The sequence below is a fragment of the Natator depressus genome, chromosome 16 (assembly GCF_965152275.1).
Source record: "Natator depressus isolate rNatDep1 chromosome 16, rNatDep2.hap1, whole genome shotgun sequence".
Classification (NCBI taxonomy): Eukaryota; Metazoa; Chordata; order Testudines; family Cheloniidae; genus Natator; species Natator depressus.
The window spans coordinates 3,436,606-3,453,473 of record NC_134249.1 but is presented as its reverse complement, the minus strand read 5'-3'; the positions used below and the strand labels follow the sequence as shown (position 1 = coordinate 3,453,473).

Sequence of the window (16,868 nt, the reverse complement as noted above, 5' to 3'; positions counted from 1 at the left end):
TATATCCCTGTAACCACCAATTTAAATTAAATCAGCGCATCTTATTTGTGTAGAGAAGACCTGTCTTGTCTCTCATTTAGGGCACATCTACAGCGCGGGCAGTTACAGTGGCGCTCAGAGTGCTGAAGAGAAACCGTTGTGCGTTCACAGGGTCAGCTGCCTGCACAATAGCGTGTTCACACTTGCAGCAGTATTCAGAGTGGTGCACTCTGGGCAGCTATCCCACAGAGCACCTCTTTCTCTTCTGCCACTAAGACTAGTGGGAAAATGAAGGAGGTCACAGGGCATCCTGGATCCTGTCCCAATGACCCATGATGCACTGCTTCGCATCCCAGAAATCCTTGTGCCTCCGTCCGCATTTGGCGCCACCTTTCAACAGTCTCTGTACTGCGCACCCTGCCTCCTCGGGCTGCAGGAATGGATCCCGAACTGTTGACCAGGATGCTGCTCGCTCCGACCAACACGTCACGAGTGGCAGTGCAGTTATTCATTAAACTACAAAGGTAAGAGAAGTGAGACATTGATCTCCCCATGCATAGTAGCTACAACACAAGATTGCCTGTGGCATTCACAGAGATGCTGACCACAGTAGAATGCCGCTTTTGGGCTCGGGAAACAAACTCTGAGTGGTGGGATCACATCTTGATGCACGTCTGGGATGATGAGCAATGGCTGCAGAACTTTCGGATGAGGAAAGCCACATTCGTGGGACTGTGTGATGAGCTCACCCCAGTCCTGCGGCGCAAGGACAGGAGAACGAGAACTGCCATTGAAGAAGCGTGTGGCAATTGCACTGTGGAAGCTGGCTACTCTAGACTGCTACCCATCGGCCTCTAACCAATTCAGAGTGGGAAAGTTCACCGTTGGACTAGTGTTGACAAAAGTCTGCAGGGCCATTGATCGCGTCCTGCTCCGAAAGACCTTGACTCTGGGTAACGTGCATGACATTGGCATTCCCTAACTGCAGAGGGACAACAGATGGCACACATATTCCAATTCTAGCACCAGACCACCAAGTCACCGAGTACATTAATCGCAAGGGGTATCTCTCAATGATTCTCCACGCACATGTGGATCACCATGGCGTTTTACAGATATTAACACAGGCTAGTCCGGAAAGGTGCAGGATGCATGCATCTTTCAGAACACTGACCTGTTCAGGAAGCTGCAAGCAAGGACTTTCTTCCCAGACCAGAAGATCACCATAGGGGAAATCAAAATGCCCACTGTTATCCTGGGAGACCCCACCAACCCCTTAATGCTGTGGCTTATGAAGCCATACACGTGGCAAGTTGAAAGCAGCAAGGAGCAGTTTAACAACAGTCTGAGCAACTACAGAATGACTGTTGAGTGTGCTTTTGGCCATTTAAAAACTCGCTGGTGCTGCCATAGGAATATGACAATATTCCTATGCTTATAGCCATGTACTGTACGCTCCATAATATTTGTGACGGGAAGGGTGAAAGCTTCACTTAGGGCTGGACCGCAGAGGTTCAGCACCTGGAGGCTAAGTTTGAACAGCCAGAGACCAGGGCAATTAGAGGGGCTCAGCGCGGGGCCATAAGGATCAGGGATGCCTTAAGGCAGCAATTTGAAGCTTTCAGAGTAACAGCCATGTTAGTCTGTATTCACAAAAAGAAAAGGAGTACTTGTGGCACCTCAGAGACTAACAAATTTATTTGAGCATAAGCTTTCGTGAGCTACAGCTCACTTCATCGGATGCATACTGTGAAAAGTAATTTGAAGCTGAAAGCCACTCATATTTGTTGCTATGCTCAGGAGTGTCTGAGAGTCTCTGGATTAAGTATAGAAGTGTGAGCAACAAGGGTGATGTCGTGGTGGGAGTCTACTACAGACCACCAGACCAGGGGGACGAGACTTTCTTCCGGCAACTCGCAGAAGTTACTAGATCGCAGGCCCTGGTTCTCATGGGAGACTTCAATCACCCTGATATCTGCTGGGAGAGCAATACAGCAGTGCACAGACAATCCAGGAAGTTTTTGGAAAATGTAAGGGACAATTTCCTGGCGCAAGTGCTGAAGGAACCAACTAGGGGCAGAGCTCTTCTTGACCTGCTGCTCACAAACCGGGAAGAATTAGTAGAGGAAGCAAAAGTGGATGGGAACCTGGGAGGCAGTGACCATGAGATGGTCAAGTTCAGGATCCTGACACAGGGAAGAAAGGAGAGCAGCAGAATACAGACCCTGGACTTCAGAAAAGCAGACTGACTCCCTCAGGGAACTGATGGGCAAGATCCCCTGGGAGAACAACATGAGGGGGAAAGGAGTCCAGGAGGGATGGCTGTATTTTAAAGAATCCTTATTGAGGTTACAGGAACAAACCATCCCGATGTGTAGAATGAATAGTAAATATGGCAGGCGACCAGCTTGGCTTAACAGTGAAATCCTTGCTGCTCTTAAATACAAAAAAGAAGCTTACAAGAAGTGAAAGATTGGACAAATGACCAGGGAAGAGTATAAAAATATTGCTTGGGTTGCAGGAGTGAAATCAGGAAGGCCAAATCACACCTGGAGTTGCAGCTAGCAAGAGATGTTAAGAGTAACAAGAAGGATTTCTTCAGGTATGTTAGCAACAAGAAGAAACTCAAGGAAAGTGTGGGCCCCTTACTGAATGAAGGAGGCAACCTAGTGACAAAGGATGTGGAAAAAGCTAATGTACTCAATGCTTTTTTTGCCTCTGTCTTCACGAACAAGGTCAGCTCCCAGACTACTGGGCTGGGCAGCACAGCATGGGGAGAAGGTGACCAGCCCTCTGTGGAGAAAGAAGTGGTTCAGCACTATTTAGAAAAGCTGGACGAGCACAAGTCCATGGGGCTGGATGCGTTGCATCCGAGAGTGCTAAAAGGAGTTGGCGGATGTGACTGCAGAGCCATTGGCCATTATCTTTGAAAACTCATGGCGATCGGGGGAGGTCCTAGATGACTGGAAAAAGGCTAATGTCGTGCCCATCTTTAAAAAAGGGAAGAAGGAGGATCCTGGGAACTACAGGCCAGACAGCCTGAACTCAGTCCCTGGAAAAATCATGGAGCAGGTCCTCAAGGAATCAATTCTGAAGCACTTAGAGGAGAGGAAAGTGATCAGGAACAGTCAGCATGGATTCACTAAGGGCAAGGCATGCCTGACTAATCTAATTGCCTTCTATGACGAGATAACTGGCTCTGTGGATGAAGGGAAAGCAGTGGACGTGTTATTCCTTGACTTTAGCAAAGCATTTGACACGGTCTCCCACAGTATTCTTGCCAGCAAGTTAAAGAAGTATGGGCTGGATGAACAGACTATAAGGTGGATAGAAAGTTGGCTAGATTGTCGGGCTCAAGGGGTAGTGATCAATGGCTCCATGTCTAGTTGGCAGCCGGTATCAAGTGGAGTGCCCCAAGGGTCAGTCCTGGGGCCGGTTTTGTTCAATATCTTGATTAATGATCTGGAGGATGGTGTGGATTGAACCCTCAGCAAGTTTGCAGAGGGCACTAAACTGGGAGGAGTGGTAGATACGCTGGAGGGTAGGGATAGGATACAGAGGGACCTAGACAAATTGGAGGATTGGGCCAAAAGAAATCTGATGAGGTTCAACAAGGACAAGTGCAGAGTCCTGCACTTAGGACAGAAGAATCCAATGCACCGCTACAGACTAGGGACCGAATGGCTCGGCAGCAGTTCTGCAGAAAAGGACCTAGGGGGTTACAGTGGACGAGAAACTGGATATGAGTCAACAGTGTGCCCTTGTTGCCAAGAAGGCCAATGGCATTTTGGGATGTATAAGTAGGGACATTGCCAGCAGATCGAGGGACGTGATCGTTCCCCTCTCTTCAACATTGGTGAGGCCTCATCTGGAGTACTGTGTCCAGTTTTGGGCCCCACACTACAAGAAGGATGTGGAAAAATTGGAAAGAGTCCAGCAGAGGGCAACAAAAATGATTAGGGGACTGGAACACATGACTTATGAGGAGAATCTGAGGGAACTGGGGATGTTTAGTCTTCAGAAGAGAAGAATGAGGGGGGATTTGATAGCTGCTTTCAACTACCTGAAAGGGGGTTCCAAACAGGATGGCTCTAGACTGTTCTCAGTGGTAGCAGATGACAGAACAAGGAGTAATGGTCTCAAGTTGCAGTGGGGGAGATTTAGGTTGGATATTAGGAAAATCTTTTTCACTAGGAGGGTGGTGAAACACTGGAATGCGTTACCTAGGGAGGTGGTGGAATCTCCTTCCTTAGAAGTTTTTAAGGTCAGGCTTGACAAAGCCCTGGCTGGGATGATTTAGTCGGGGATCGGTCCAGCTTTGAGCAGGGGGTTGGACTAGAGGTCCCTTCCAACCCTGATATTCTATGATTCTCTGAGTGCAGTGCTTGTAATGCTAGCAGGTGATTGGTGCAGACGACGCTATATGGGAGTTTAACATAATTGTATGTTGCTTTGCAGGGCTCTTTTTGCTTTCAATTAATAGAATAAAGATCACTTTGAATCCAACACAATTATTTTATTTAAAAACAACCACCGGAGGAGAGAGTCAAACCAAAAAAAAAAAAAAAAACCATCAGCAGTGAGGGGATGGGAGAAGGGAAGGTCCCAAGAGGAGGAGGAGGGGTCCCGGGATGGCTAAAGGTTTTGTATGTCCAGGGATCATATCCAACCTTCTCTTTTGGAGTACAATGCAGCAGGTACTGTACTTCAGCAGGGCCAAACTGCAGAGGGAGGGGTGTTCAGTGCAGTGGGTAGTGAGAGTCTGCAGGGCTGGACTGTGAGGGAGCAAGGAGTGGAATGCTGCAGATAGAGACTGGAGCCAGGAGGTTGATAAGAGTGTTGGCAGTGTCTGGAGGGTGCATGGGAAAGAGCTTTATGACAGCAGCTACAGGGGAGGGAGGGCGTGGAGCTGCTTGTTTTGAAGAGTTAGTGTCACCTGGAACGTGTCCTCTTGGCAGTCCATAACCTTGGCACTCTGTGGTTTCATTCTGGCGTGCTGTGTTCTCTTTCCGGTCCCTCTTCTTGCTGTCCCGCCACTCCTTCAATGCCTGTTTCTCGGCGGCGGAGTGCATCATAACATCACACAGAAAGTCCTCCTTAGTTCTTCTTGGTTGCTTTCTAATTTTGCACAGCCATTCCGCCGCCGATAAAGAGGGAGGCTGGGCTCCCAAGGTCATCTCTGAAGTTTAAACGCAACATTTTACAGAAGCAGTATTGTTTGCAACACAGACAACACTGATTCAATGCTTTAAAACACAGCCAGTACTCACACACCTTGACCCCAAGCAAGCACACGAGTCACGAGACCCCAAAAAGGTAAGCAGCCACAGGGGAGGGTAAATCCCTCTTCCCGGACCCTGCTGTACACTGGGCACATGGCTCTTGGGGAAAGCCAGTACTGTGGGGGGGGGGCTGATAATCATTCCTGTCCCCGCACTTTCCACAGGACGTGATCATTATGGAAGATATCTCACTGCTGAGGGTCAGCAAGGAATCAAGGGAGGGTCTTTTCCAAGCCTGCCGCTTCTGCCCTGGCCCCTATGCAGATCATCTCTGTGCAGCAGTGCTGTCCCCCCTTGACAGCACAGTGGCATGGGAATGTTACCATTCATGGGGCAAAAACAAAGCAGCTCTGCCGAAGAAACTGCAGCAGCGGATTGCCCAGTATCTCCATGAGAGTTTCCTGGAGGTCTCCAACGGAGATTTCCGTGAAGTTAGGGAGTCAATCAACAACCTGTTCTGACGCTCAGACTAGGCATGCGGTGGGAGACAAGCCTGCTTTCTCCAACCCTTCTGCCCTCCTGCCCCCAACAACTCACTTCAGCGATTCCCAAACTCAGATCCACTTCCTGGGGGCCTCCTCTCCTGTTTGCGTTTCACCAATCTCCGACAGCTATGCTTGGCTAGGCTCCTCCAGGGTAGAAAAGAGCTCCTGGTTGCATGCATCTCTGGCCTCTGAGTCCCCCTCCCACTCCACATCCTCATCCAAGATTTCCTCCTCCTGGCTTGGTCCACTCTTGACTGGCACATGAGCCAACCAAGTATCTACAGGGCCTTCGCAGTACAGGTGGGGTCACTGCCAAGTATCGCGTACAACTCTTTGTAAAACTGGCAGCTCCTGGGCACAGCTCCGGAGCGGTGGTTTGCCTCCTGTGCCTTGTGGTAGGCGTTTCGCAGCTCCTTCACTTTTACCCTGTGCTGCAATGTGTCCCGGTCATGGCCCCTTTCTGTCATGCATCATGAAAACTGTCCATAGGTATCCTAATTCCTACAGCTGGAGCACAGCTGGGACTGGACAGCCTCCTCTCCCCAAATGCTGATGAGGTCCAGCAGCTCAGCACTGCTCCAAGCAGGGGATTGCCTGGTGCGTGGAGCAGGCATGGCCACCTGGAAAGATATGCTAAAACCACTGCATGCATCACCGAGCAAACAGGAAGGGGACTTTCAAATTTCCAAAGGAATTTACGGGGTGGGGATGACAGTTGGTCACCTGAGGGCAGGGCAGTAGAGTTCAAACCAATGACTAGAGAGATGAGAAAAGGCATTGTGGGACACCTCCCAGAGGCCAATCATAGCGCTGTAATCACCACTACACTGGCAACACAGCACTGTAGCCCTGGCGCAGAAAGCTCTATGCCTCTCGTTGGGATGGTTTTTTACAGCGCTACAACCGTGCACTAAGTGGCTTGGCAGCGTGTTCACCTCAGGAGTTACAGTGCAGAAAGCCACTTTACTGTGCAGAAACTCGCCAGAGCCTTACAGTGCAAGTGCCTTGCAGCACATCTTCTATTCTACTCTTACCAGAAGCAGAACACAGCAGTGATTCTCAGCAAAGTAATACAGAAAAGTTGAGACAGTCTGGACTCACTGTGGAAGGTATATGTGCCTGAGACAAAGTCAGAAAATACTAATATAATCAAATGCATTTGTAATGACTGGAAACCAACAGCATAGGCCACCAGTCTGCTCTAGTAAAGACTGAGAGACTACACGTACACACACACACGTACACACACACACAAAATGAAAAGCCACTCAATCAAGGAACTTAATTGTGCGTGAAGAAAAAACCCACGTATTCTAAGGATAAGAAGTGACCAAAACATCATGCTGAAAAGCTAACAATATAAATGGGATTCACCACAGCTTCATCGAGCACATGACTTTAACAACTCAAAGATAAGCAATGAATTCTGTGTTATTTCTAGAAGCCTGCTCTCACCTTCAGAATGTACAGAAAGTATAGCAAATATGGCAGGCGACCAGCTTGGCTTACCAGAGAAATCTTCAGTGAGCTTAAACACAAAAAGGAAGCTTACAAGAAGTGGAAGCTTGGACAGATGACTAGGGACAAGTATAAAAATATTGCTCAAGCATGCAGGGGTGTAATCAGGAAGGCCAAAGCACAATCGGAGTTGCAGCTAGCAAGGGATGTGAAGGGTAACAAGAAGAGTTTCTACAGATATGTTAGCAACAAGAAGGTGCTCAGGGAAAGCGTGGGACCCTTACTGAATGGGGGAGGCAACCTAGTGACAGATGATGTGGAAAAAAGCTGAAGTACTCAACGCTTTTTTTGCCTCAGTCTTCACAGACAAGGTCAGTGACCAGACTGCTGCACTGGGCAGCACAGTATGGGGAGGAGGTGAACAACCCACAGTGGTGAAAGAACAGGTTAAGGACTATTTAGAAAGCTGGACATGCACAAGTCCATGGGGCCAGATGCAATGCATCCAAGGGTGCTGAGGGAGTTGGCTGATGTGATTGCAGAGCCATTATCTTTGAAAACTAATGGCGATCGGAGGTGGTCCCAGACAACTGGAAAAAGCTGAAGACAATTGGAAAAAGGAAAATATAGTGCCCTTCTTTAAAAAAGGGAAGAAGGAGAATCCGGGAACTACAGACCAGTCAGCCTCACCTCAGTCCCCCAAAAATCATGGAGCAGCTCCTCAAGGAATCCATTAAGAAGCACTTGAGGAGAGGAAGGTGATCAGGAACAGTCAACATGGATTCACCAAGGGCAAGTCATGCCTGACCAACCCGACTGCCTCCTATAATGAGATAACTGCCTCTGTGGATATGGGGAAAGCAGTGGACGTGACATACCTTGACTTTAGCAAAGCTTTTGATACAATCACCCACAGTATTCTTGCCAGCAAGTTAAAAAAGTACGGATTGGATGAATGAACAAGAAGGTAGATAGAAAGCTGGCTAAATCGTCCGGCTCAATGGGTAGTCATCAACGGCTCGATGTGTAGTTGGCAGCTGGTATCAAGCGGAGTGTCCCACAGGTTGGTCCTGGGGCTGGTTTTGTTCAACATCTTCATTAATGATCTGAATGATGGAATGAACTGCACCCTCAGCAAGTTTGCAGATGACACTAAGCTGGGGGGAGAGGTAGATACACTGGAGGGTAGGGATAGGGTCCAGAGTGACCTAGACAAATTGGGAGGATTGGGCCAAAAGAAATCTGATGAGGTTCAACAAGGACAAGTGCAGAGTCCTGCACTTAGGAAGGAAGAATCCCATTCACTGCTACAGGCTGGGGACCAACTGGCGAAGCAGCAGTTCTGCAGAAAAGGACCTGGGGATTACAGTGGATGAGAAGCTGGATATGAGTCAACAGCATGCCCTTGTTGCCAAGAAAGCTAATGGCATATTGGGCTGCATTTGTAGGCGCACTGCCAGCAGATCGAGGGAAGTGATTATTCCCCTCTATTAGGCACTGGTGAGGCCTCATCTGGAGTATTGTGTCCAGTTTTGGGGCCCCCACTACAGAAAGTATGTGGACAAATTGGAGAGAGTTCAGCGGAGGGCAACAAAAATGATCAGGGGACTGGAACACATGATTTATGAGGAGAGGCTGAGGGAACTGGGCTTATTTAGTCTGCAGAAGAAAAGAGGGGGGATTTGATAGCAGCCTTCAACTACCTGAAGGGGGTTCCAAAGAGGATGGAGCTAGGCTGTTCTCAGTGGTGACAGATGACAGAACAAGTTGCAGTGGGGGAGGTCTAGGTTGGATAGTAGGAAAAACTATTGCAGTATGAGGCAGGTTTCAGAATGGTAGCCATGTTAGTCTGTATCAGCAAAAACAACAAAGAGTCCTTGTGGCACATTAGAGACTAAAGTTTATTTGGGCATAAGCTTTTGTGGGAGGTCATCTAGTCCAACCCCGTGCTCAAAGCGGGACCAACCCCAACTAAATCATCCCAGCCAGTGCTTTGTCAAGCCGGGCTGTAAAAACCTCTAAGGATGGAGGTGGGTTCCACTTCCAAGGACTCCTCATTGTTTTCACTGGGAGGGTGGTGAAGCACTGGAATGGGTTACCCAGGGAGGTGGTGGAATCTCCATCCTTAGAGGTTTTTACAGCCCGGCTTGACAAATCACTGGCTGGGATGGTTTAGTTGGGGTTGGTCCCACTTTGAGCACGGGGTTGGACTAGATGACCTCCTGAGGTCTCTTCCAACACCAATCTTCTATGATTCAGCATCAGGGTCTAGTTCTTTTAGACATTGGTCTAATTTTCTAAGTTTGATGATCTTGTCAGATTAAATCAGAAATCATTAGGTGAAATCCTGGCGCCACTGAAGTCAATGGGAGTTCTGCCATTGACGTCAATGGAGCCAGGATTTCACACATCACTTTGAGGCAACGAATTTTTTCCTTCTTAGGAAATGGACTGCTCTTATGCAATTTCTCACCCCTGAAACTGGAACAAGTGATTAGCATTAAATTCTGCATCATTTTGCCAAAGTAGCCTAATAACAAAAGGCAGCCCTTCGTCCAATGTTCATACTGTATTTAAACCAAAGAGATACAAGTGGAGGACTGCTATTGCTTGGTTTCAAGATGTTTATTTAAAATATTTAAGTGCATGATACAATGTACAATATATAAGCAGCCATTAAAAATGTTAGTTAAAAATTATAGTTGCCTTTTTTTGGGACTATGTTTATATAAATACATAACTTTAAAAGACCAAAAATAAGGTTAAAATAATATGTAGTACTTATAGTGTTTTGCACCTATAGATGTGACAGAATCCTTAAAGAGGTAGGTAAACATTATTATCTCCATTTTCAGATAGAGAAATACATACAGAAAGGTGAAAGGCTAATTTTTTTGGTAAGCAATTTTCCTTAAATCATGCAGCAGGTCAGCAGTAGGGCTGGAACAGGAGCTCAGGTCTCCTGCCTCAGAGCTATGCCCTACCCAAAGGATCAGACTACCTCCCCTCGAGAGTCCTTTAAAAATCTATGCCCAATATTAAATTACAGCTTAGGTTATTAAAAGGGAAAGACTTAGAACTCAGATGTATCTTTCACCATTTATGCTGTTCACACATCTCAGTTTGAAAAAGGTAATTACGCTGGCCAGTTTAACTTTTGCTTATAATTTGTCTCAATTTTTGCTTCTCTTGAACTGTGCTGTTGGGTTTGGGTTAACTCTTCAGCGGTGTGTTAAAACAGAAAAAGTTTAGTTCCAAAGGCTTAGAAGTCAGGTCTTCTGAAACATTTTAAACACCACATAAAAACCTACATTTGAAACCCCCACTAAGTTGAGGAGGACATTTTTATGTTACCTTAAAATACCATGCATTTGCTGGTTAAGGGCAACCACTCCATTATTATCTCTCTTGTGGTGCCTACTGCTTGTAACAGTAGGGGATGGATCACTGAAAAACTGCCCTGTTATATTCATTCCCTCTAAAGTACCTGGCCTTGACTACTGTCAGAAGACAGGATACTGAGCTAGATGGACCATTGAATTATAGAATCATAGAATATCAGGGTTGGAAGGGACCTCAGGAGGTCATCTAGTCCAACCCCCTGCTCAAAGCAGGACCGATCCCCAGCGTGACCCAGTATGGTCATTCTTATGCTGTGCAACTTGTACCAAGACACTCAGAATAACCACTCGAATAACAATAGGGTGAATTTAACACTGCCTTTGTTTTTTTAATTACAATCACACCCTCCTTATTATAGGGTAGGTTTTTAAAATGTAATATGCCCAGGCTATCTAGTACTTCATTTATCATGTGTCAAACACTCTTGCCACTGCTGTATGTATGTAACTCCGATAAGGTCCTGGGTATCTTTTTTTTTTTTTTAAAATAAGACATACAGCATCACCAGTAACTCAACACTCACGATTACCCGATTGTCCCTGGCCAACAGCCCTTTGGATACTCCTAAATTTGAAATGAGGAACATCAATAAGGTACATATAGGTATTACCACGTATGATAAAGGTAGGCTTGCAGCTTTAATTTGATCGTAAATAGTGGTTTAAATTAAAGCAACACCCACAGGTTTGTAACAAGCATCAGAAGTAATTTGTGGGGGACAGAAAAATGTGAGGAAAAAAAGTAACAAACTGAGATGTGTTCACCTACTATAATACAAATAAACTATAATATATAATATAAATAGTAAACTATAACAAAGAAAATCAGGTTTCAAAACTTCATAAAAGGATACAATATATCCATGAGACCATTTTTCTACTTTCACGGGGAGAAAAGCAGAAGACTGGTAGAATATTTGATTTCCCAAAACCACTGGCCTCAATATTTCCTACTAGTGGGTGATTTTTAGGCAGAGCCTACACAGCATGTGTCTGTCAGTATTATACTGATCTATTTCCAAAGCCATCTGAAAGGAGAACACAGACTTCTTCCTTTTGTTCTGTGACGTGCCTGCCCTCTCAAACAGTTTGAGGGAGGTAGCCCAGCGGGCTCCCATCTCCAGGCAAGAAAGAGAATATGATAGCTAGATCTTTCAAACTGCCTCACATCTTTTGCTCTGATCAGTTACCATCAATGGGTAGTTTCAAGGGAATCCTCAGACATATAATCCCAGAAAGGCTGGGAGAGGAAGAAATGAACGAATGTGGCTGAAGGCCTATCACCACCTTATGTAAACTTTCAGTTTATAGTATGGCAGTGCTTATAGCTTATTTTCTTCTCCGATACTAAAAAGCCAAGTATGGTGGTATGCCCACAAGGCACAGTGTGGATGAGGAGTATGTGAAAATACACGTGTGGTACAAGTATGAAAATATATTTTGAAATATGATTCTCTATTGAATATTAGTGGCTGCTGCTTAGGCTATTAGGCCTGGCCCTATTCTGAAATCATACCCTACAAAGACGCCAACCTCTTCTCTTCGTTTGAAAAGTCTATATTATTGGGCAGGGAGTAGAAGGGGTTTCCTCAACGAAGTGCTTCAATGCATTTTTTCCTATAACCAATGCCAGCTGTCCAGAACTCATAAGCATAACTCAGCACTTAATATAGTTAAAGAACTATCCACCTGAGGGTTTTCTTCCACTTCTTTTCTTAAATATACTACACAGCTACGGAAACTGGCACAACGAATCACAGAATATTAGGGTTGGAAGGGACCTCAGGAGGTCATCTAGTCCAACCCTCTGCTCAAAAAAGAGGTGAAATGACACAACCAAAACCACACAAATCAGTATCTAAGCCAGATTTAGAATGTAGGAATTCCTGACTGCCAGTTCATTAGCTGTAGCTCTTATGAGCAATCCTTCAATAAGTCAGTGTATGAGCTAAATAAATGTGTGGTAAGGAAACAGAGTTCAGTTTCATGTTTTGAATGGATCATCACCAAAAAAAAAAAAGTGATCATTTTTGGAACAGCCACGACAGCGAACCAAAAATTTGGATTTGTGCAAATGTAGGAAAAAAGGGGGTTAAAGGCATGACATTTATTTGTCTACAATGGCTATGAAAAGCAGTTTCATTTTTCCCCTTGAATTTCTTTTTTTTTTTAAACTTACAAAGGAGCATTGGCGAAATAATGTAAGAGCTACAGCCTTGTTTTCCCCACAGGAACACCCTTTCTGCCTGACATCCCTTACTATCCTATATCCAACTCATGTTATAACTTTGGCTAAGATTGTATCACGGTTATTTTTAGTAAAAGTCACAGACATGTCATAGGCAACAACAAAAAAAAATTCACGGAAGCCCTGACCTGTCTGACTTTTGCTACTACAGCTCCATGGTTTCCCCTGCCACCATGGTGGCTGGGAGCTGTGGGGTTCCCCCTCTGCCCATGGCAGCTGGAAGCTGCAGAGGGAGGATATTGGCCAAAGAGAAAACAGGACACCCCCAGCCGCTCACCTGAGGCATCCCGCTGCCCCCCACCCCCACCCCACGTGAGGCTGTTGCCCATCGCTGAAACCCTGAGGGCCCCCTCAGGAGTCTGTCACCTGTCGCTGGAACCCTGAAGGGGGGCTGCTGTTGCCTGTCACTGGAACCCTTCCAGGACCCTGCTGGCTGCCAGCTCCAGAGCCCACAGCCCCTGAGGCTGAAGCACAGAATGTCACAGAGGTCTCTGGAAGTCAGGTAGCCTTAGTTACAAAGCCTCATGCTAAGACTGTCCAACCTGTAAGGGCCACACACGCATGGCATTCAAAAATAAATACACCATGTATGTCTTAGTGGACCACCTCCCAAACCCTTTCACAAGCTGGCCTGCATCTTCTGTAATTATTATATAAGAGCAACACTGAGAGAAGAGTTACTATGGCAATTGGAAAGCTTCCCCCAAGGCAGCGACAGAAAGATTCAGTTCCATCATCAATATTAAAAACAGTAATCAGAACACAAGTACTGTCAAGTCACCAAACAAAACCCTTCCACAAGCTTTTAGCAATGTAACAAAGTTAAAATGGATGTACTTGCTAAGGAATCAATGGGACTACGCTTGGCGGCTTTAGTGTCTGCATTTTTGACCAGCTGTATTAATCTTAAAAATGGATATAGCTCCACACAATTGCTACACATTCTAATAGGTTTCAGAGTAGCAGCCGTGTTAGTCTGTATTCGCAAAAAAAGAAGTACTTGTGGCACCTTAGAGACTAACCAATTTATTACACATTATTCTTAGTATGCCTAACAGATGCGAACCAAATGCTTCCTCTGGTATAACAAAGAAACACATACACATCCCAGCTCAGAAGCGCTGCTGACCATCCTTTCTACATTTCTAATGCTAGCCTCTCCCTTCCCCTCAACTATGGTTTCTATCCCCCTCACATCTCCCCAGCTGTGCACACATGCATAGAAAACTATTCAAGTCCAACATTTACAAATCAGACATTATTCCACACTGCTGATCTCCTCGCAAGCCATCTGCACTCTGACTTCACTACCTACAGAGATCCATACAGGTGAGCTAATACTCACCGTGCTGGTGTGTGTCTATCTTCAGAATGGATGATATAACTATCACCTTATGTCAGTGTTTCCCAAAAGTGGGTCTCAACCCACCACTGGATCACGGGAAGGTTTAGGTGGGTTGCAGGCCTGATTTGGAGAGGAGGAGACTGGAGAGGGAGCCTGCACAGTGGTGGCTCCTGTCCCACAGGGCTGGGCCCATCTCCCTATTCTGGGCATTGGAGACCGAGCCTGCTCCACACTCACCCCCACAGCAGCAGTCCCTGTCCCAGGGGGCTGGACCTGGCTCTCCAGGCATTGTGACCTGCTGCACGGCATTGCAGCACCACTCAGGTTTGGCTCAGCTGTGGAGGAACGATCTCCAATGCCCCTGCAGGACCTCTCCTCTGCACTGGAATTAGGGTTGCAGTGCCAGGACAGAGGGTACTGCTATGGGTGGTCAGTGCCACAGCCTCGGAGGGAGAAGGAAAAGGCGACAGCAGCGGAGGACACTGCCGACTTACGGTTTTTGGCCCCTGGGTGGGTCTCAAAAAAAGAAAATGCAGCTGTTGAATTGCTTAAGTAAAAATTGCTTAAGATTTTTGGAACCACTACCCTGTGTGTCACAATTATTACTTGTGCATGTATTTCACCTAGTGCTCCTCTGGGTCTCAAGAAATGTTTTATTAGAAATAAGAGATGCTGCAATTACCTACGAGAAAACATTCATTTAAATGCCTATTGAAAAAGAATTCTAAAAAATGTACCTGCATAAACTGATGCCCAATGTGAGACTAATGGACCTAATAAAACTAGATATGGTGCCTTCTTCATCTTTCACTAACCTTTACGATGGCAAAATTCCACAATATTCATTTAATAACAAACAGCGATTAACACCTGACTGGAAAGTACCATTTTCCTGGGATGTAGCAAAGGTCATCCAAATGGGGGTTGGGGGGGGGAGGAGGGGAATGGAGGGGAAAAAATTTCCTGGCATTTTAATGGACTAATCTTGAGAAATGTTGTGCTCCTATAACTGCCGATGAAGTCAGGAGAGGTATGTGTGTGGGGGGGGGGGGGTTAGGCCTTCAGCACCACCCAGCCCCTAAAACAGGAAGAGTTTTTGAAACAAGCATTAAAGATTTGAGTTTTCTGTCTATCTCCCACATCTAGTGGAACTATTTAATGCCACAAAGTGTTTCGGGGACACTTTGTGAGAGGAACAGCACACAAAACAAAGGGCTAGTACTGTGTGGTTACAGTTTCATTCCTCTGCACACAACAGCAGAAATGATGCCGCTCTCAGGGCACGGACGTTTCCAACCCGAGAGATTATTCCCCGCCCTCGTATTTCCGCACCCCCAAACCTTCAAGCTCCTACTCACTGTTATACTGGACCCCCTTGGCAAACCTCCTCTGCAGAGCCTGGTTCATGGACTGCAGCCCTGCAGGGATGTTCTTGTCGCGGACGGGAGCCTGGTCCGAGCCCACGAGTTTCTTCAGGGCCGAGAACATCTTCCTCGTCCCCCGCCTTCCCAGGGGCGCGAACCCTGAACAGCGCGCAGGAAACGCGCCTCCCGCCGGAGCTCGGCAGCCGCCCGTCCAGGACAGCGCGCGGGGCGGGGGCGGTTTATGGGGCCATCGGGGGCCTAAGCAGACACAGTTCTGGGCCGGGGGAGGAATCACCCCGCTGCACTCCCAGGCCTGCCCCCCGGCGCGGGCTGCGGGGCAGGACGCGGGCGGCAGCTCGGGGCTGGCCCCGCACAGACCGAGCGGGCAGGGAGGTCCCGGCGCTGCGTCGGGAGGTTAACGCGGCATCCCCGGTCCTGGGGCAGAGAGCGGCGTGGCCGAGTCTCGACGCTGCCCAGGGCTCGTCTGGGTCTGGGTCAGCCTCGCCAGGCCCTCGCAGGCGCCGCCGGCCGCCGACATAAGAGACATGGCTCGGCCCCCAGCGTGGCCGCCATCTTGATCCTGTCGCTTTAAGGAGAGAGGGACGCGCGCAGCCAGCGCCGCTACGGAACGGCGCGCGGGACAAGAGAGTGACACTGACGCACACCGGCTCCCCAGCCCGCCGTTCTATCCAGCCCCGCCCACTCAGCCGTGCCCCGGCTCTGCTTCCCGCCCCTCCCCACCATCCTGCCCAGCTCTGCCCACGCAGCCCCGCCCCCTTCCCCCGCGTCAAGCCGGGCTCGCGCACCGCCGTCCTGCGGCGGGAGGCGCCGGGGCAGCGCGGGCCGCGAGCCCGGCCGCGGGGCGCTCGGGTTGCCGCGCGGGCCAGGGGCTGCCTGGCCCGGCGGGGTTATGGATTTTCCCGTTCTCAGAAAGATGAAGGAGCCCGCTGGGCGGGTTTCACCGGCCCGCCCGCGCCCGGCGCCGGGCACGGGGCTGAGGGAGAGGGCCCGAGTCACCTGCAGGGGGGTCGGGGTTCCCTGTCGGGGTTCCCGGGGCGGGCTGTCGAAGGGAGACGGGCCGCGGCGTGGCCTCCGGGCGGGGAGCTGGGGTAGCCCTGGCCTTCTCCTGTGGAGGTGGCTTTTGTTTTTTCTTTCTGCCTTTCAAAGGTGATAACCCGACTCAGCACCTGACAGGATTGGGCCCTCACCAGCCCAGCCCCGGCGCTGACAGCTTCTCGTGGCGCTGAGTGGGCCTGGGCAGCATGAGGCCAGCCGAGCAAAGTGAAGAGCTTTATTAAGTCTGAAA

The 16,868-nt window shown here is 48.1% G+C and overlaps 1 protein-coding gene across 3 annotated transcripts in view; it reads right to left on the bottom strand.

Annotated features, from left to right (window-relative positions):
• Positions 1–16,116, bottom strand: part of RABL6 (RAB, member RAS oncogene family like 6) — a 100,942-nt gene extending 84,826 nt beyond the window's left edge. For 2 of the 3 annotated variants that reach the window (XM_074973950.1, XM_074973951.1), the window contains exon 1: positions 15,557–16,116. In XM_074973950.1, the coding sequence (XP_074830051.1) occupies positions 15,557–15,686 (130 nt within the window). In that variant the 5' untranslated portion in view covers positions 15,687–16,116. The remainder of the gene's footprint in view (positions 1–15,556) is intronic. The other variant, XM_074973952.1, reaches the window with a different exon arrangement.
• Positions 16,117–16,868: the final 752 nt, after the last annotated feature.